General features: G+C 46.8%; 2 protein-coding genes and 1 long non-coding RNA gene across 6 annotated transcripts in view; 2 read left to right on the forward strand and 1 right to left on the reverse strand.

Moving 5' to 3' along the window:
• ERN1 (endoplasmic reticulum to nucleus signaling 1) overlaps positions 1-11,648 on the forward strand; it is a 31,263-nt gene extending 19,615 nt beyond the window's left edge. For 2 of the 3 annotated variants that reach the window (XM_066332394.1, XM_066332393.1), the window contains 17 exons: positions 18-140; positions 744-845; positions 1,215-1,476; positions 2,065-2,143; positions 2,848-3,010; positions 3,815-3,933; positions 4,210-4,401; positions 4,979-5,234; positions 5,897-5,987; positions 6,312-6,501; positions 6,978-7,077; positions 7,516-7,715; positions 7,951-8,098; positions 8,529-8,656; positions 9,273-9,396; positions 9,634-9,701; positions 9,896-11,648. In XM_066332394.1, coding sequence (XP_066188491.1) covers positions 18-140; positions 744-845; positions 1,215-1,476; positions 2,065-2,143; positions 2,848-3,010; positions 3,815-3,933; positions 4,210-4,401; positions 4,979-5,234; positions 5,897-5,987; positions 6,312-6,501; positions 6,978-7,077; positions 7,516-7,715; positions 7,951-8,098; positions 8,529-8,656; positions 9,273-9,396; positions 9,634-9,701; positions 9,896-10,102 — 2,552 coding nt within the window. In that variant the 3' untranslated portion in view covers positions 10,103-11,648. Of the gene's footprint in view, positions 1-17; positions 141-724; positions 846-1,214; positions 1,477-2,064; positions 2,144-2,847; positions 3,011-3,814; positions 3,934-4,209; positions 4,402-4,978; positions 5,235-5,896; positions 5,988-6,311; positions 6,502-6,977; positions 7,078-7,515; positions 7,716-7,950; positions 8,099-8,528; positions 8,657-9,272; positions 9,397-9,633; positions 9,702-9,895 lie in introns of those variants that run through there. The other variant, XM_066332395.1, reaches the window with a different exon arrangement.
• A 286-nt stretch (positions 11,649-11,934) lies between these two features.
• Positions 11,935-14,146, reverse strand: LOC136369509 (uncharacterized). The gene is made up of 2 exons (XR_010745033.1): positions 14,066-14,146; positions 11,935-12,471 (listed from the first exon to the last, which is right to left on the reverse strand). It is a non-coding gene; the product is annotated as an uncharacterized lncRNA (long non-coding RNA).
• LOC136369503 (sterile alpha motif domain-containing protein 9-like) lies at positions 13,675-20,719 on the forward strand. 2 transcript variants are annotated; one of them, XM_066332389.1, is made up of 3 exons: positions 13,675-14,235; positions 14,662-14,706; positions 15,183-20,719. In XM_066332389.1, the coding sequence occupies exons 2-3, from the start codon at positions 14,703-14,705 to the stop codon at positions 19,823-19,825; spliced, it is 4,647 nt and encodes a 1,548-aa protein (XP_066188486.1). In that variant the 5' UTR covers positions 13,675-14,235; positions 14,662-14,702; the 3' UTR covers positions 19,826-20,719. The 2 variants fall into 2 exon arrangements, with proteins under 2 accessions (XP_066188486.1, XP_066188487.1); XM_066332390.1 differs by having other exon boundaries at positions 15,420-20,719.
• The last annotated feature ends 18 nt before the right edge of the window (positions 20,720-20,737 follow it).

Raw genomic sequence — 20,737 nt, forward strand, 5'->3', positions numbered from 1 at the left:
TTAAATTATGATTTCAGGTAAAAAGCAAGATATTTGGTATGTGGTGGACCTCATGACTGGGGAGAAACAGCAGACCTTGACTTCCTCTTTTGCTGAAAGTCTCTGCCCATCAACATCCCTCCTGTATCTTGGGAGAACAGGTCATATGCTTTTCTTTTCCTGTAGTTTAGAAGAAAATTCTGTTTTATGAATTTAGGTTCATAACAAGTGAACCTGTGGTCAGTTCAGGTTTTCAAGTTTATTTTTTGGAAAAAACTTCTGTGAATGATGATTTTTGACTGTACACAGGAGAATTATTAACTTTAGCAGCAGAAAGATACTGTTTTTAAACTTTGGCAGTAGGTCCATTAATCTTTTGTTGACTAAATGGCATTTATATTGTAATTAATGGTGTATTCCAGTACCAGCTGTGAACTGTTTGTTCTGTAACATGGAGCTTTTAAAAAACTGTTTAAAGAAGATGGAACTAGAGCAGATCCACTGACGTCACAAGTGCAGGGTGCTAAATAACTGGTAAAGTTAGACCAAGGCCATGGAGGTATTGACTAGAAACAGGAATAAATGTTCTGACTTGTTCTTTAACCCCTCTAGCAATGTGCTCCTGAAGTGGGATAGTGTTGGGAAAATGAAATGCTGACAGCAGTGAGTGCTGTGTGGTGTTTGAGGAGTGTCTCAGATTTGAGAGGATTGATTCTGTTCTCTCATAGGTTTTTTTGCTTCACAGACTGTGTATTTTTTAACAGAGTACACGATCACAATGTATGACACCAAAAAGAAGGAGCTGCGATGGAATGCCACCTATTTTGATTATGCAGCTACTTTGCCTGATGAAGACATAAAATACAGTAAGAATTTAATTGCTGTCTCCCTCCTGCAGTGGAGTTTTGCATAGAGGCAAAAATCCTCTGATTTCTTTGTGTGGTGCCTGTACTTCTGCCCATTTTTATCCATCACACACTACAATATCTAAAGGTAAATCGAATCCAGAAGGGTGCAGCTCATGAAGTTGTGGTTCCCTAAAATGAGTGAGCAATGGCAGGAGGGGCAGCACATCTGGGCTGTGGTGATTGCAGTGCTCTGGAATGGCAGCTGCACTTGTGCCAGCCCAGTTGTGGCCGAGGCTTTGCTGTGCCCTGAGGTCCTGCAGCCACAGCTGTTCTGTGTGTGGGCAAAGCCCCGGGCCCCAGTCACCTCCCCACGTCTGTGCCTTGCAGAAATGTCTCACTTTGTGTCCAACGGGGACGGGCTGGTGGTGACGGTGGACAGCGAGTCAGGGGACGTGCTCTGGATCCAGAACTACGCCTCTCCCGTGGTGGCCTTCTACATCTGGCAGAGAGAGGGGCTGAGGAAAATCCTGCACACCAACGTGGGCATCGAGACCCTGCGCTACCTGACCTTCATGTCCGGGGAGGTCGGGCACATCACCAAGTGGAAATATCCCTTCCCGAAGGAGACTGAGACCAAGAGCAAACTAACGTGAGCCTGAGATTCTGCTGCTCTCGCTGTCCCTTTGACAGCTTTGTCACTGAACAGAACGGTTCAGGGTTGTGCTGCTTGGGGAAAAGAATGCCTGAAAGTATTTCTAGTTCTCCAGGTATTCTTTTGTATAATATTTGATCTTCTAGTGTGTAAAGTCAGAGACCAAACCAAAAAGCTTACAAATTCAGGAAGTGTATATTTCTAAGTTTTATAAGGTGTTCTGTGTTGAATAGTTTCTCACAATGTGGAATTAAATTGGTTTTCCTAACGTGAAGCCTTTCACACTATAAAAACGGTGCGCAGCATTTTGGGAAATGCCAGTTATTGGGAAATGCAGAAATAGGACATGAGTTATGTCAAATGAGCAACAGTGCTGTGAATAATGAACTGACAGTGCTGTCACAATTTAAAACAAGGCTTCATAGTACAGCAGTACTCCAAATAATTTTACAGATGAAGGCTTTTCAAGACGCAGATTCAAGCTTTGGGGAGCTCCTGCCCTGGCTCTGCAGGAGCTGCCCAGGTTTTAGCTGAGCTGGTGACACATCCATTTTCCTGCTGCTGACTGTGTCTGTGTTTGTGCAGGCCAACGCTGTACGTGGGGAAATACTCCACCAGTCTGTACGCCTCGCCCTCCATGGTGCACGAGGGAGTCACTGTCGTGGTGAGTGAGGGGCTGCCACTGGGAAGGTGCTGTCGTGGAATTACTGCTGTCCTGGGCATGGGAGAGCAGTGAAATGGGATCACGCATAAAATTGTATTAAATTAAAATAGAAAATAGAACACTGAAGACTCTACATCTACAGAAATTTCAGGGTTTGGAGTATTCTTTTCAGAAAGACATAGCAAATTAATTATTTCCTGGAAAAATTAACGGCCATAGGATGCTTGACCATACTTCTGGAATAATTTCCAGTGCTGCAGAGCAGTAGGTGCAGCTCCCCAGGATCTGTGCCAGGCAGGCTTAGCAGGAGCAGACCTGAGGCTAGTGCTATTGTTGGTGCTTTGTGGTTCGTGTTCAAATTGCTGGTTTGTTCATCAGTTACTCCCCACAGACAGGAAACTGCATCACAGTTCTGATTTGCTCATTGTGGCTGCCAAGTAGGAAATGCAGATCCTGCTTAACTTCAGGGGAAAACAGAAAAAGAGTAATCTCATCTCCTAGGCAACATGTCCCTGAAAAGGTCCAATGTCCAAGGTTGTGGAAGCAGCTGCTGAGGGCATAATGGCCGTGTTTACTGACAGTGACTTGCCTGCCAGTAATCTCTGCTTGCCCACCCGTTTTGACCTCCAGCTTTTTAATTTCGTTGCCTCTTTAAATACTCTAAGGCGACAGTAGCAGTAACTGTAGCGCTGATGTCTCTGCAGCCCCGGGGCAGCGCCATTCCCTTGCTGGAGGGTCCGAAAACAGAAGGAGTCACCATCGAGGACAATGGGGAGTGTGTGATCACGCCCAGCACCGATGTGAAACTTTCTGGCAGGCTGAAGGAAAAGCATAAGCTCAACTACTGGAACGACTGGCTGCTGATAGGTGAGGGAGGCCCTGTCTGAACATAACTACTTAATTCTAGTGATAGTTCTAATTCATCCTCATTTGCGTATAAAATAATGTGTCACTTACCCACCTGCCTTCTGTTTTTCCCAAGGCTCTTGCCTTATTCCGTGATGAGGTGAGGTGCTTCATATGTGGAAACTTATTTATTGCTTATTTGCCCCCTCTCTTGGAGAGGGGTATAGTAATTTATTATTTACTGTAGATATTTTATTTGGGTCCCTTGGAGTTTTTTTATTGTGCATGCTGTTACCTTAATTCTCATCATATCAGACAGTCACGTTTTCTCTATTTTGTAATGGATTCAAACACAGAGGCTGAGGATAATGTTTATTAATTGTCAGCCTGTCCTGTGTGTCCCAAGTCCCTGAATTCTGGAATTGACTTTTCAATGCATTTACAGTTTTGCTTCAAAAATGAGGAACTGTCTGAGGTTCAGTTTTAAGTGATGACTGGTGATAATTGAGTGAGGTATTTGACAGGAACTCTGGGGCAGGGGCAATGTGCAACTTTCAGCTTTTTAAAGTGCCATTTTCTCTTCCCATGGTCCCTTTCCTTGTTAATACCCTCTCTCCTGCAGTGTGTCAGGCAGTTCCCTGAAACACTTTGTGTTACTCTGCAGAGTGATCTCTGCCCTCCGTTTTCCCTCTCCTTTCTCTTTCCTGCTCTGTACATGAACATCATATTGGTGATGTTCTCACTCTTCAGCAAAGATGCTGCAGTCAAGGATATCTTTCCTAAAAAGGACGACTTTCTGTTTCAACAAATGTGTTTTATTTCAAGGGCACCATGAAACACCATTATCTGCCCCCACAAAGATCCTGGAGAAATTCCCAAGCAACTTACCAAAGAGGCCCGAAAATGTGATTCCAGCAGACTCTGAGAAAGCCACTATTGAAGAGGTTTGTGATGAGAATAATTCTCCTACTGCATGAGAGAAGAATACAAAGGAGTAGAAGGAAAACTGCATGGAATTACTTCACATTTTTCGTGTCAGATGTTCGTGTACTGAGCACATAGAATCACTGGTGTCATTGTTTCAGAATTAAGGCTTTCTGCTGCCTTTTTTTCCCCCACAACTCTGACTTTAGTTTAGAAATGACTAAAAATGCTGCAGCAGAAAGGCTGGCTGTAATGCCTCATTACCCACTGAGCTGACAGAGCTTTCTTTGCCTCAGGTCATTGACATTGTTGGAGGTTCCTCCACAGAGGGGCCTCCAGCTGCCCCAAGGGACATCGAGGAGGCTCCTGCTCGGCCCCTCCTGCGGCCGGAGGCTCCGGTGGACTCCATGCTGAAGGACATGGCCACCATCATCCTCAGCACTTTCCTGCTTGTGGGCTGGGTGGCCTTCATCATCACCTACCCAATGGTAATGCTGACCTGGCTCAATGTGCTTTTTACTGTCGGGAGCATCAGGAACACTGGAGAGCCCAGAAATGACACAGGAGTTAGTGACACACTCCAGGGATTTCTCCCTCTTCACAGATGTGCACTGGGGAGCAAAGCACAAGTTTGACTTAACGGGGATTTCTCTGGCCATATGTGCCAACACTGGAGAGGTTTTCTTTTCCATCCACCAGTGGTGGTTTTTGTAGGTGTTACTGTTTTTGGATATGATCTCAGCACTATTGGCTTCACTCCTCTCTTCCTTACCTGAACCACTGTCAGGTTTTCCAGGTTTTGGATCAAAGCCTTTATCCTTCTGTGGTTTAGACACCTGGTCAACCTAGTAACAGCTTTTTGAAGCAAGCCATGTGATTTCTCATCTTGGCAGTGGAGGTCCAGAATGAAATAGAAACTGTGTGTCAGTGTTTCCCAACCCGTGTGGTTGGCAGGGACAGGGCAGGAGAGTTTGGCTCCCACCTCTTAGAAGTAGCTCCTCACTGGCTCTAGAGCTCCCTTGCATGACCTGACTGCCAAATCTTCACTGAGGTCCTTTTTCACAGAGTGTCCACCAGCAGCAGCAGAGGCAGCATCAGCTGGAGGAGAAGCTCCAGCTCCTGCAGCAGCAGAAGCTGCCCTTTGGAGCTCCTGGTGATGTCCCACCTGAGGCAGATTTCCTGGACACGTCGTACGGGCGCACGGAGAGCTCAGCTGCCAGCACCCCAAACCTGTCCCCCAGGGCATCCAACCACTCTGCCTACTCCAGCATCTCCACGTCTGATGTGGGGAGCTGCTTCTCCACTGAGCAAGAAGAGGGAGGTAAAATTGACTCTCTGTGGTTCGTTGTGTCTCTGTTTCCCCAGTCTGTGTGACAGTACAGTAGAAGAGTTTCTGGTGATACCTCATAGCTCCACAAGGTGAAAGAACCACTGTCCTCATTCAGGCTGAGCCCTGCACCTCAGCAGGATTGCTGCTGTACAGGAACAGCCAGCTGAGCACTCGTGCTGCCCAGGGCAGTGTGTTCCTGCCACTCGCAGCCATTCCAAGGAGATACTCATTTAAATAAAAACACATGTTTAGGTGATTAATTGGACTCAAGAAATGGGGATTAGGCAGTATAATCTTCCTGCCTGGTCTTCCTGTGCACTCACTTGTCCCTTTAAAGGCTACTAAACCCACTTCAGTAAGTGTCAGTCAGCATTTCCTGAATGTCTATAAACTTTTAGAAAGAGTTTGGCTGCTGTGAACCACTCACATCTCACATCCATGAGCCATAAAGTGTGTGGCTCACTGGGTCATCACAGACTATTTGCCTACTCAGGGTAAGTACCAATGTAGACATGTTCATTTCTTTTGATCATATGTGTGTTAAATTAAACACGAGCTAAAAGACTTTTACAGATGGCCCCAAAGTCTGTGCAGTTGTAAAAGGCTGCCTTGCCCCATCCTAACCCAGTGCTTGTTTTTCTTTTCTTGTTCAGATGAAGAAGCAAACCGAGTGATTGTTGGCAAGATTTCATTTAACCCTAAAGATGTACTGGGACATGGCGCTGAAGGGACAATTGTTTACAGGTAGAACTCTTCTAACGTGTGCATTAGGCAGACCGATGCTGTATTTGTATTAAGTCCTTTTAATTTGTTTTTATATAAAAGCCCTCACATCTGCTATGAACAGAAATGAAACTTTTTTGCATGTGTCTGGAATATTTTCAAAGTAGCAACAACCACTAGTAAAGTAGCAAACAACTACTTTACTTCCCTTAGAAGTGTTTACTGGCCCAGAGTACGTGTTTCCAGCGCAGGAAATGCTTTCCTTGGTTTCTGCTGTGCTGTTCTCTGCACGTGCTCTGGCCCCAGAGTGTGCAGGGTGGTTGTGCCTTCCCTCCCTGGCTGCAGGGGCTCCTTTGATAACCGTGACGTGGCGGTGAAGAGGATCCTCCCCGAGTGTTTCAGCTTTGCAGACCGGGAGGTGCAGCTGCTGCGCGAGTCGGACGAGCACCCCAACGTCATCCGCTACTTCTGCACGGAGCGGGACCGGCAGTTCCAGTACATCGCCATCGAGCTCTGCGCTGCCACCCTGCAGGAGGTGACCCTGGGCAGCTCCTCCCTGCAGGGCCTCACCTCCCTCGGCCAGCTGCTGGGGTGCCCCACACACGGGGTGTTCTGTTTGACTCCCACTGTCAACTTTGTGACAGTTCTGTGTTCCTGACACGGGTGTTTTCACACCTGTAATCCCTAACCATGGACTGATTTATGGACAGAAGCTGTTGTCCTTTGATTTTTAACTTTTTGTGAAACACTCCCTTCTAGTCATCCTCCCCCTCCTACGAGGCAAACTCTGAAGACTGTTCTTTCTGGAGCACAGTGCTATACCGAATTCTAGCTCTGAATGAGACTTTAGAGATCATCACCTTCAGCCAAAAAAAAACCCTCTTTGCTTTATGCTACCAGCTAGCCCAATTTATCCAGTCACATCTCTTTTGAGGGGTGAAGTGCATGGATTTATTATTTATGCAGCTCCTAAGCAGTGCTGTGGCTGACTCTCCGTGTTCTCTGTTGCAGTATGTTGAGCAGAAGGCCTTCAGCCACCATGGCTTACAGCCCATCACTCTCCTGCAGCAGACAACGTCTGGGCTGGCCTACCTGCACTCCCTGAGTATTGGTAAGAGTGCCTCTCCTGCCAGGACTGCATGGAGGACGACATTTTCTTAGCTGGGAAATAAAGAGAAATTGGTCTGTTCCTGGTCTGTTCACCTGGCCTATTGGGACGTGTCCCTGCCTGTGGCAGGGGAGTTGGAATGAGATCATCTTTAAAGGTCCCTTTGCACCCAAACCGTTCTGTGGCTCTATGATTTGACATTGGCCTTGTCCCTGCAACGTTCTGCAGCCCTGGAGTACTAAAGCAAGTCCTTACTGTTGGTGCAGGGTGCTGAAGTTTTTAGATAGGAGTCATATAAAGCATGGTGGAGTAAAATAATGAAATTGCCAATGAAAATCATTTGAAGTTAAGACTTTGGTTTAATGAACGGTGGGTTAGCCACTTAAAAATTTACAAAGATTGTTGGGACTGCCTGAGTGGGTAAGTGTGTGTTTGTAACAGTCCACAGGGACCTGAAGCCCCACAACATCCTGATCTCCATGCCCAATGCTCACGGGAAAGTCAAAGCCATGATCTCAGACTTTGGGCTGTGCAAGAAGCTGGCAGTGGGCAGGCACAGCTTCAGCCGCCGCTCGGGCGTGCCGGGCACCGAGGGCTGGATCGCCCCGGAGATGCTGAGTGAGGACTGCAAGGAGAACCCTGTAAGTGCTGGCCCTGCCCTGTCCTGCCCACACCTGCCCTGCCCTGCCCCTGCCCTGCCAACACCTGCCCTGCCCTGCCCTGCCCTGCCCTGCCCTGCTGCCTCCAGGCTGCCCTGCAGCTCAAATCTGCGAGGCAGAAAATTTCCTTCTGCTCTCCGATGCAAAATGAGCACCTGTGAGAATCAGAGCTTTAGGGGGAAAAGCTGTCACTGCTACTGGAGGCTGTTTTTTGCAGACATACACCGTGGACATCTTCTCGGCTGGCTGCGTCTTCTATTACGTGGTGTCTGAAGGTGGCCATCCCTTTGGCAAGTCCCTGCAGCGGCAGGCCAACATCCTGCTGGGAGCATACAGCCTGGAGGCCCTGGACGCAGGGAGGCACGGTAAGGACTGCACTGCAGGGCTCAGAGAGCTGCTCAGCACCACACAGCCACACAGCCAAGGCCCACAGTTACCCCCAGCCTGGCAAAGCTGTACTCCTCAGGCCCTCCTCGACTAAAACGCCTAAAGTTCTTAGTATGCCAGAACAACTCTGGAATACACAACTGGGAACCCTGCAGTCTTGCCTGTGATGTTATTTCCTGTATTTAAGGGGTGGGAGAGAGCTGAACTTTGATATTTGTAGTCTTTGATATTTTTTTCTGTTGGTTGTCCAGCACATCTGTGAGGGCAGCACTTGAACTAGCAGGACAGGAGGAAGTAGAGTAGTACAAAATATTACAAAATTAAAAAATTTTACATTTCATTACAGCCTAAGAGCATAGAGAAAATAAAACAAAAGAAGTAAATTTCCTTACATGCTCTTCCTTGCAGAAGACATTGTTGCCCGTGATTTAATAGAGCAGATGATAAACATGGACCCTCAGAAGCGGCCATCTGCCAGCTGTGTGCTCAAACACCCCTTCTTTTGGAGTCTAGAGAAACAGCTCCAGTTCTTTCAGGTTTGTGATGACCTTTTCTCTCCTCTCCGTTCTCAGGGCTCCTGTGGACTTGTTCAGGTCTCGAATTCAGTCTCTCTTTTGTGCCTGAGCTCATAGAATCCAGCCTTACTGTGAGGAGAGAGGCAGGCCAGTTGTAAAACCGGGGTGGGGATCCTAAGCAATGGGCTTAGTCCTACAGCAGATCTTTCAGAGGGGCCAGAGCTGATGGTACAAAGGTCAGTTGGTGGGAGGAAACTGCAGTACCCACAGAGAACCTGGCCAGGAGGGTTTCCAAGAACAGGAGTGACCATGCACTGGATCCTGATGTGGGGTGAGGGCTTGAGACCCTTTCCAGCCTTCTCCTCTTTAAAAAGGCTTTGGCAGAGGGTGAAATGAATCATCTCGGGAACTTCTATTCCTATTCTATTCCTATTCTATTCCTATTCTATTCCTATTCTATTCCTATTCTATTCCTATTCTATTCCTATTCTATTCCTATTCCCAAGCACTGTCATGGAGTGAAGTGGAATTCTAACTTTACTACCAGGACAGGCAGTACTTGGTCAGAAGCAGAAATTTGAAAATATTGGGAGAAACTTGGAAATCAAACTAGAAATAATCTGAATGTCTCTTCCAGGATGTTAGTGACCGGATAGAGAAAGAATCTTTAGACGGTCCAATAGTCAAGCAGTTAGAAAGAGGTGGAAGAGAAGTGGTGAAATTGGACTGGAGAGAGCACATCACTGTTCCTCTTCAGACAGGTAATGGACAGCATTTACCAGAGTGGGAATTAGCTGCTGTTCCCTTCGCTGGGACACGAACATAAGGCAACACTGTCTCAGGTTTGGCACATCACTGTTACTTGCCAGTGAAGTGTTTCAAATGCGAGTAGGTGTTTGTGTACTGAAACACACCTACAAGGATCTGGGGCTGCAGACACACCCCCCCAGCACCTACAACTGCATCACAAGACAGAAAAAAATTTGTTTCTCTTGCAGATCTTCGAAAATTCAGATCCTATAAAGGTGGCTCCGTCCGGGACCTTCTGAGGGCGATGAGAAATAAGGTAAAGGAGTTTTTCCTGGTGCACTCCAGGCTCCTACCTCCAGCTGCTGTTGCCAGCCTGATTTAGGGATTGAGCTCCTTTACAAGAGCCCAGGAGGAGGTTCCTGTGTCCAGGAACACCAACAGCTTTGTTTACAAGACGCTTCTGAACAAACCCTCTGACCGAGTTTTTCCCTCTTGTGTTTTCCTCCACAGAAGCACCATTACAGGGAACTGCCTCCTGAAGTGCAGCAGACCCTGGGCTCCATCCCAGATGATTTTGTGTGTTACTTTACAGCTCGTTTCCCTCGCCTGCTCCTGCACACCTACCACGCTATGCACATCTGCTGCCAGGAAAGACTCTTCCAGCATTACTATGCTGAGGACTCTGGAGAGCTGAGCCTTACAGGGGAGACAGTTTGAGAGGAGAGGGATGGAGCTTTCTTCTCTGGGACCAACATTCCAAGCACAGGCCTTCCCTTAGCAGGGAAAAGTGGGATCAAAGAGCTGAATTCTGTCTCTGAAGAAACCAAGCTTCCAAAAAGTGCCTTGTAGCTGTGCCTGTGCTGGCTCAGGAGATGGTGGGGCCCAGGGCACGAGCAGTGAAGTGATGAACCCTGGGGATGGAGGTACTGACTCCAAGGCAGTTGTCAAGACTGTGGAAATGAAGACAAAAGCTGGATACAACCATCACCCAATATCCCTGTACTGTATGTGATTTTGTAACCGATACGTTTCACTACAAAAAAATTGCAATTCAGTGATTGAAATCATATAATTAGTCGGGACTGGGATGTGCAAAAGGAGCCCTTTGGTTGTAGCAAATAATCTAAACCTGCCATTGCACTATTGCCACATTGGGCATTAGGCACACCACAGTGATTGTAAAGGGAATCATTCATGATTATCCAAAAATGGTATGAAAGTACCATTTCCACTGAATCAATACTACCCTGGAAAATAAGTCCCTCATACTTAAGCAGAAACAGTTTTAAAAAATACTGACTTGAAACATGAATGCAAGGTGTGCCTACTCTGAAAATAAGCCTTGGTGTTCAATATGAACCAGTATTCACAGAAGAGGTTGAAGAGTCCTCGACTTAACTCACAGTATGAGAACGATCTGCTCAAGTACCTGCAGCAAACACTGATGGCAGCTGGGAGCTGCCTGTGACTCACCACCTGCAAATGTCCCTCCAGGGGTAAGGAAAGGCCACAGCGGCAGCGGCAGCGGTGAGAGGAGTCCTGGGAAGAGAAGCCAAACAGGAACCAAGAGCTGTTCCGAGCACTGAAATCAAGGCAGTGTTTAAGGAGTGCCACAGAGCTGGAGAACCTCAGCTCCTGTGTGTGTGGGCTGGAAATTCCATCCACAGGAGCCTGTGTGGTTAAAGATGCAGTATTTCTTTACACTGGCCCTGAAGCTGTGACAGTGTCACATGTGCTAAGATGAAGAAATGCTGAAATCTAATGTAACAGGGGTGTTCTTTTACAATATATTTATTTAATGTATTTTTATTTATTTAATTTTTACTACAAAGTGGTATCAAATCCAAGTGGTACAAGTATGAAGCATGCCAAATCAGTCTTAATCAGTTTTGTGTTTATATTTAATTATCCTAACAACTGGAAGAGGAGAGTGACACTGCATCTTTCAGTGGAATTAATTAAAGGAGAAATTACAACACGAGAATTTGTATGACTGTGCCATTGAGTCTTAAATGAATTATTGCCAGGAATATGTATGATGGGGTACATAGAGCTACTTTATGGGGTTTTTTTCCCCCCTACTTTTACAATGTGTGAGAGCAATTTACCTAAGATGCCAAACTGTGCAGGTTACATGTTTCTAAAGCTTGAAAAAATAATGGTAATTTTACCTGAAAAGATTCAAAGCCTATTTCATATTTTTGTATTTTTCATGTAAAGGTCTTTTATAAATCTACTAAATAAATACTTGTACTGAGATTAAGCCCCCGTGGTTTTCAGTGCTGCTGTGTGCCCAGGGCAGGCAGCAGGGAAGAGCCCAGTCCTGCCTCCAGCGGGCAGGGACCTGTGCCAGCTCTTTGGGCCTGCTCAAACCTTCCTGCTGCTCCAACAGGATCAGGAGCTGCTCAGGTGAGGAGAGCACTCACCTCCCTCAAGGCCCAGGAGCCTCGGACAGTCCCCAGCCCCCTCCAGCCTGGGGGCTGAGGCAGGTGAGATGAAATGGCAGCAGTTTGTGCTGCTGTGCCATAAAGAAATACCCATAAATAAACGGTTTTGGTGAAACTGAGCTGCTAACCCATCACGTGCTTTACAGGAAGCAGAAGGTCGCTGAGATAGTTCTGCTGCAGCACAACTTCCTCGGCCCCAGTGGCACTCAGGGCTGGGACGAGGAGCCTCTCCACTCCTTACTTGGTGAGGGGCCCTGGAGTGAGCAGGTAGCTCCTACAGAGAGCAGTGAGGTGGATCTGAAAAATACAAAAGAAAGAATAGCTATATCCCATTCCCCATGCTGACAACCAGCCAGTTTTGGTGGAGCCAAGGCTGCTGGATTGTAACAGCAGCCCCACCCGGCAATAAACTGCTGCGAAGGGGGCGGAGACTTGAGACATCATCGCGGGAATTTTGTCAAAAGCGGTTTCCCCGTTTGATTTCCGGACTCATTTTCAAGACGGCTGCAGAACTTAGAGAGCTGCTCAGACTGCTGCCCGTGCAGAGCCTGGCACCAGAGGTGCTGGAGCATCTTCCCTCCGTCCCTGCTCTGGAAGCCCTTTTCCTGCAGGCGGACAGCACTGGGGACACTGGGGACACTCCGCAAGGTAAGCCCTCCGTGCGCTGCCCACGGCTCCTGCCCGGCCGGGCGGGCCACTTTACTGGCGGCAGGTTTAACCAAAAGTCAGGATGTCCCTCCACTGCCACCAGCCCGGCTCTGTCCCCTCGGCCACCCCACTGGGGCAGGAGCTCTCGGCAGCTCCACGGGACTCTGGGCAGAGTCTTTCTCGGAGAGGTGGGAGCGGGGCGCAGACAGCTCTATCCACAGCTCTGTCCAGAGCTCTGCCCGCAGCTCTGCCCCACAGCTCTATCCACAGCTCTATCCACAGCTCTGCCCCACAGCTCTATCCACAGCTCTATCCACAGCTCTGCCCCACAGCTCTATCCACAGCTCTATCCACAGCTCTGCCCCACAGCTCTATCCACAGCTCTGCCCCACAGCTCTATCCACAGCTCTGCCCCACAGCTCTGCCCCACAGCTCTATCCACAGCTCTGCCCCACAGCTCTGCCCCACAGCTCTATCCGCAGCTCTGCCCCACAGCTCTATCCGCAGCTCTGCCCCACAGCTCTGCCCCACAGCTCTGCCCCACAGCTCTGCCCCACAGCTCTATCCACAGCTCTGTCCAGAGCTCTGCCCGCAGCTCTGCCCCACAGCTCTATCCACAGCTCTATCCACAGCTCTGCCCCACAGCTCTGCCCACAGCTCTGCCCCACAGCTCTGCCCCACAGCTCTGCCCCACAGCTCTGCCCACAAACCCGCCGCCGTCCCCGGGTGCTCCTGGACCCAGGAGCGATCAGGGACCCGCGCTTCCCCAGCCCTGCCCCCGCTCTGCTCAAGCTTCGTTCCAGTTTCGATTCCCGGGAAAGGCGCTCGGCTCTGAAAAGCTCCTTGACGTCAGCTGTCACAGCGGGCTGGGGCAGAGACAGGGGCGGGACGGCATTCCCCGCGAGCCGATTGTACAAGCCCAGCCCTGGGAGGTGCCCAGAGGTAATAAAAGACCAGTATTTCAGGGGTATTTTTTAGCCCCTTTCTCGGGGAAGGCTGCACGATGGTCTCCCATGTTCATAACCAAGCTGTTTACCCTTACTCTGGGGGACGCCTTACGCCCAGGGCACATCAGGGCAGGCCCGTACCCTTGGAGCCCACCACAAAGCTCCACCAGGCTGGTGCCTCAGCCAGCCCACGCCTCCACAGGGCTGACCAGATGCAGAAAGGTAAATGTGCACTTGCTGGTTTCTTCCAGCATACCCTATTCTCCCAGAACCGGGGTCTCCCCAAACCAGCCCCTTGTGCTGAACTTACCTCCTGCCCCGCCGTGGTCCCGGGGAGTGAACGCCCTTCTCCTTCCCTTAGTCACCGCGATTACTCCTGCAGATACTGCGGGGACCTTGACCAGCTGCACTGGTGGCTGCTCTTTTGACACTTCTGAGCACTGCTCAGCACCACGAGCTGCAGGGCTGGAGCAGGCTGAGCTCCTGCACCTGCTGAACCAGAGAGGAGCCTCCACACCACACTGAGAGAACCACCACCACAGTGCACCTTCTACTGTGACCCTGGTGACCAGGCCATGGTTACTCCTGACTGTGAACGTCCCCTCTCTCTGCTGTCACACTGAGCAGGTGTGTTTAACCCCTTCCTCCTGCAGGACAGAACAGGCTGTCCCTGCTGCCACCCATCTCTCAGCCCCTGGAATGGAGGTGGGCACAGGAAGGATGTCGTGACTCAGGCCAGGACACCCCACTAAACAGAAAACCTTCTGCTGCCTTGGGCAGAGAGTCGAACTGCTTCTTGGAAATTCTGGTAAGCACCAGAACAGACGTGGGAAAAGAGAGGAGGGAGCACACCCACCAAAGAAGGAAAAGCAAGTGGGAAGGCACAAAAGGCAGGGAAAGTGAGAAAAAGCAATAAAAAGTAAGAAATAGAACCTGGGGGATATAGTGGTGAGGGGCCTCCTTTTCTCCAGTATATAACAGAAGGAACTGTTGGGCTCAGCTGTCAGCACAAGTCTCTCCAGCAACCCCTTATTTCTCTCACATCCACGTGTGTCAGAGGCAGGAGCAGCTGCCTTCACACAGAAGCAGTGTAGCTGGCAAGAACAAGCTTTTATAAGTACAGAAATAACCAAAAAGGTGGGGAGGAGGTTGGGAAATCAGAACACCAAAATCAGCTTGAACTATCACAGAACTGTGAACTGTAAATCTAAAGACTTACTTTTCCCCCACTCAGGGTCTTGTTCATTAACAGCAGGATCTCCCTCACCAAAGACAATGGGTATGTATTGCTTTCAAAACATTTCTACTTTGTATGTAGCAATTTACTTTTTAATACCTGGATTTGAAGGATTCATCTCTAGTGGGGAACTAATCAGTACTCCTATCATCCCCTTGGGGCTTGTATTGATGCTATCCTCAGTTAGCAGAAAATAATCAGACTCAAGTGAGTAAATGATCTACCCAAACCTGTCCAGTTTAGGGAATCCAGCCCTGTCAATTCCCATAAACCTTATCACATCATTCTCTGCAATGAGGATCATTTCCAAGTCTCCTTCCTAGTTTCCTGCTTTGCTGATTTATTAGTCTTGCACCATTGTTCAGAATTGCTTTTGATTTAGGTTTTGGATACTTAGTAATCAGAACTGACATATTTGAGAAGTTAAGACATGCTCCCTGAATGTGACTGGTAGAGAATAATCTAACAGTGCAGCCAAACATCAGTTTGTATTAGTAATATACGATTTTAACTTCCAGATTACAAAACATTACCTGTGAATGAATGGGTTGAGAATCATGTCAAATGCTGGCTGGAATCTACTGGAATCAAGAAGGAGTATGTAGATGCACTGTATGAAGAAGAAGTGACAGGTCCAGCACTAATGGAACTGGACGAGTCTTTCCTCAAAGAAATGGGAATGAAGAAAGGCCAAATCCAGATCTTGATCCACAAGAGAAATGAACTTTTGCGGCTCCAGGGCAATGCACAGCAAGCTGAGGACTCGAGCAACAAGACACCCGTCAGAACAGATGCACAGCCAGGCCCAGGCACTCAGGGCACGGCCAGTGGAGGCAGCCCTGCTCCCGGGGGGACAACCAGCAGCAAGAACACAGCTCCTACTTCTGGCAAGAAGCAAAAAAGCAGCAAGAAATCCCAGCTTCAGAAGGCTGATGAAGTTTTAGAGCTCAGAAACTGTCGGCCGTTTAGAAGTCAGGATACTGATTTCAAATATGTGAAAGACACAGTTCTTCCTCCAGAATCAGGAGTCAGTGATTTAATCACTCCTTGCCACGAATACAAATCTTTTGCCATTGCTGCAGAACTGAACAAACCTCAACTGCAATCCAAGTTTGCCTCTGAAGTGATACGATTCGCCGCAGCCTGCATGAACACCCGGACAAACGGCACCATCCACTTTGGGGTCATGGACAGTGTTGAGGACGAGGGCTGGAAACACGGACAGATCGTCGGCGTGAAGGTCAAAAACAGAGAAGACTTTGTGGATGCACTGGACTATATAGAAAAGTGCTTTTGCGATGATTTGCAAGAAATTGCAAGGAAATGTATTCACCCGCCTGTGTTTGTTGAAGTGATTTCAAGGGACTCTCAGGAACAAAGATTTGTAGTGGAGGTTGACATCGAACCGACATTCAGCTTGGTAAAGAACAATTGTTTTGAAGTTTATTTGCCAAAATACAATGAAAATGGTCAGAAGGTGATCCTGACCAAGGAACCAGCTCTCTACCAGAGATTAGGAGCAAAGTCTGAACCCGTGCAGCGCAACAAGCTCACTGCTTTCATTCAAGCTGTGCCAGACAGGGATGCTCAAAGAGAAAAAGCTGAGCTCTCCAGCACACAAGTACCTACAGCAATACCTCAAGATTTAGGAAGAAAGTTATCAATTCTACTAAATGATGGAAAAAGCTACATGGATGATTCTCTGTGGTACATCCTCGTCACAAACAGATGTGAACAGGATAATCTGAACCACATCAACTTTTTAATGCACTTGAACATTTTCTGTGTCTTTGACTTCGATGAACATTCCAATGTGTCAGGGCTGTACAGCAAATACAAAGAGCACCATGAAACAAATTCTTATTTTTTACAGGATTTTTTTGAAGAACTTAAGACTGACGGTTCTCCCCCTCAGAAACTGTTTGATCAGACCAGCTGGATATTCTGCAATGGGCGCAGTGACTTCCTTGGGGATGAAAAATCTTGTGATGAAAACACATGGATTAGAACAAAAAAAAAATACATGAAGAAAGTAATTACCTGTATCTGCGAGGAAACTCTGCCAGAGCGCTCTTTCATTGTGCTTTTTCTACTGCTATCACCAGTGCAGAAACCACTTGTGGACACTTTTCAGGAATTCTACACAGAGATGAACGGCATGGAGTACATCGTCTGCATTGCAGAGTCCAGAGACAATTACAGAAGGTGGGCTAATCTAGCTCAGGCATCCTGCAGCATCGAGACCCTAGAACAATGCAGTGTTGTGGGTATGAAGCTCAGTCATGTGGATGCCACCATCCAGTCCATGCTGCCTTCTACACCCCAACCCAGACACCTGCCAACTTCCACTGGAGGCGTGTGTACGCTTCCCACGCGCGAAGAAGAGAAGCTGTACTCCCTAGAAATCCTTTGTGCTGACCAATGTGATGATATCAAACTGAATCTTTTGACTGAAAAACAAAAGCAAGAAATAGAACAAAATTTCTACCATGGGAAAAAAATCATGTGGGAAAACTTGTGGCTTGCTGATGAAAAACTCTGTGGGGACATCATTGAACGTGAAGCATGCACGGAGGCAAGTAAACTCTTGGATGGCATTTTACGAGGAGCTGGACAAAATTATTCTGTGGCTAAACTAAAGATATTTCACCATCCTGGGAGTGGTGGAAGCACAATAGCAAGGCAAGTTCTATGGAAAAACAGAAAACGTTTTAGATGTGCTGTTATCAAGACCTCATATTCACCTTCAATTGTTTGTAATCATGTGCTCGCCCTTAGAGATTATGAAGAAAAGGAAATCACTCACTGTTTCCCTGTGCTGCTCCTGATAGAGGACTACGATGATGAGTACTTTGAAGAACTGCAGATTGAGTTAACGGAGGCTGTAACAACCAGGGCAATGAATACCTCCAGGCCTTACTTCATCTTCATATGCTGCAGACGATCCAATAACCCTGAAAGGCTTTGCAAGGTTTCACCACTGGACACAGTCGCTGTCACTCACAAACTGACACCGTCAGAGAAAAACCTGTTCAACACCAAACTTAAAAACCTGCAGCAGAAATACGACGAGCCAGAATTCATACTTACGTTTGTGCTGATGTGTGAGGAGTTCAATCAGAAGTACGTGTCGGACACAGTGGAGCACATACTGCAAGGCATTGACCCTGCCTCTCGGGACACCTGCCTGATGCGTTACGTGGCGCTCCTCAACTGCTACGTACCCAATTCATACATTTCACTGTCACACTGTGAGGCTTTTCTGGGGCTGGGGGCATATACAGAGAGTAAAGCAAGAGCGTATGATTTCAAACATCACTTGAGCGAACAAGTAAGAATGATTTTTATTGAGCTAAGGGAAAGTACCACTTATATTTCGTCTGTTCGGATAATACACTGTCTGGTCGCAAAAGAAATTCTGCATCAGCTTTCAGAGAACCAATCACTAAGTCAACTTGCAACAGCTCTTCTTCAGGAAAAGGCACTCTTTGAAAACAGATTTGGACGACAAGAATTCATAAAGTTTATCAGGCATCTGTTTATTCGACGTGGTAAAAGAAGCAGGGGTGACAATACTGATACTCTCTTCTCCCCATTCATTGAAGATGTCTGTGAAGCTGAAGACTGTGAAAAAGCCATTGCTGTTTTAACAGCTGCATATGAACTCCTTGGAAAAGATCCTTTTTTTGCCCAACAGCTTGCCAGATTAAATTACAGCAACGAAAAATTTGAAGATGCGAAAAAATGGGCAGAGGTCGCAAAATCGCATTTGCCAAATGATTCTTTTATTCTGGATACCGAAGGTCAAGTCTACAGGAGATGGTTTAGTTTCACTGTGGATAAAATGACAGAGGAGGACACTCCTGAAACGATCACTGAGAAGATAAATCTTGCTCTTAAAGCTATGAAATGCTTCAGGGCTGCACAACGGGCAGCAAAGGAAGAACGTGAAAGTATGAACAATGCTGGCTACTTTGGAGAAGTTGAAGTAGGTTGTCGCCTTCTTCGATTTTTGTCCACACTGCCTGTATTCCACAGAAGTCCAGAGGGGGAATATACTGAGCTTGTGAAATACCTCACCACAGATTACATTCCTGAAGACATAAAAAAACCATGGGGAACGCTTCATTCCCGCTTAAAAGGCTTGCGCCAGAACCTGTATGATGCTCTGGAATGGATTTCAGAAGAACTAAGTTATTTCCAAACAGATAAACACCAAGAGAAAGATGATGAAAATGATGATAATGAAGAACAGATTTATAATCCCAGAAAATGGCTGAGACACCAGTCAGCAGTATACGCTAAGTTCTTCATCTCAGTATCACTTATTGATGACAGCAACAATGGTCCTGACACTCAGTTCATGAGACGCATGAATATTTATAGGAGTGGTGGAGGAAATGTCACCAATATCCTGTCATTCTTAACAGATAAGAAAGAGAACAGGTCAGCTGAAAAGGTAGAAAGGATCCTTAGTTTCTATCCAGAAAACCCACAGAGGAACAGGCTGGAGGACAATGATCTGATCAATTTTATTTTGTGCCACATCACATTAGCCTGCTTAGCACCAGGATCAGCCAAACTCCTTCCACTGTCAACTCTTCGTGAGCTCAGTTTGAGATTCTGCAAAGGAAAAAGAGCATTTCCAGCAAGTGCCTTTTTTCTGCTCACCTTGCTGTACTGGCCAGATGATGCATTAGACAAAGAGCCTAATCCCGATAAAGATGAAATTTTAACTTCAGCCCTTCAAACCCTGAAGCGCTTATATGACATCAAAATGAAAGATGTTCCTACCAGAAAGAAAAGAATCTACACCCATTTTTTTCTGGGAAAGGGCTACGGCTTAAGTAAGATCGTGCACAAAACTAAAATTGACAAACTGATGGTGGGGTCCTTGGACGAGAGGAGAATGAAGTGGCTGCATGGAACCGTATGGAACATTCCCCAAATCCGTGACAATCTCAAAAGAGTCTCTGGCTGGACCAAGGACAGGAATTTATTTATCCGTGGTCACGTGAAGGAGCTCAGTATCTTGCCACTCCATCGTGAATCAGTGCCCGCTGGCAATGAAAATGTGACCTTTTATTTAGGCTTTTCCTTTAATGGTCTTGTTGCTTTCAATATTGAGGTTGAAAATGATCCGGCCATCAAAAGAATGTAAGGTGTGTAAGTACAGTACCTCGTGCACTGTGCTCTCAGGTGCAGCACTGGAGGTGTCCAGTCTCACATTTAAAACTAAAAGTGGACTGCCCTGGGTAACTACCAGGCAACAAGAGAATCAGAATTCACCATAACAGTGAACAAATAATTAAAGAAACTTGAAACTGTGAGTAAAGTGAACTTTGAGCCTTTCATAGTTTTGGACTCAAAGAAAGCAACATTTCAGACCAAAGACAGCAATTGATCCCTTTCTTCTTTTCCCACAGGTTAGGATTTTAAGTTAATTTCTGCAGTGTCTTGAACAGTAAAGAATTTGTTTAGTGTAACTACATTTTTCTTCCTGAATCAACAACAGAACTCACATACACTGCTCTCTGACACGCACCATGTATGAAATAACTACCAACTGCAAAGCCAGTGTCAGTATGGAAGCTATTTTAAAGCTGACTTCACAATCAGGACTGATAAAAAACAGCTCTCAAATTCTGCGTAACTCTACATTGCTTCTCTCTAAATATTACCGTACTAGACAGATCTGAATCAGGGGTGGGGTGCAGAGACATGTGAGCAGAGTCATGAGTGACATAAAAGATTATTTGTAAGCAGTTATGTGTTCAGTCCAAACAATTCCTGCACTTGGTGAAATGATTTTGTGTTATCATCCAAGGAATGCCACAAAATACAGAACTCAAATTTGTCTAGAGCATACATCCATGATCTGAAAAATGAAAAGGGGTTTTTTGGTGCTGTTTGCAACCACATCACATTTAGCTTCTAATAGCAAAAGCATGTGTTGTTGGTTTCACATTGCTTGATATAAGATAATGTGACTAAAATTGCCAACTCCTCCTGTAATATAACTTGCTTTAATCCAATAAATATCTTTTATGAAGTATTCCCATTTCTACGTGAG

This window comes from Sylvia atricapilla, chromosome 18 (genome assembly GCF_009819655.1).
Source record: "Sylvia atricapilla isolate bSylAtr1 chromosome 18, bSylAtr1.pri, whole genome shotgun sequence".
Classification (NCBI taxonomy): Eukaryota; Metazoa; Chordata; class Aves; order Passeriformes; family Sylviidae; genus Sylvia; species Sylvia atricapilla.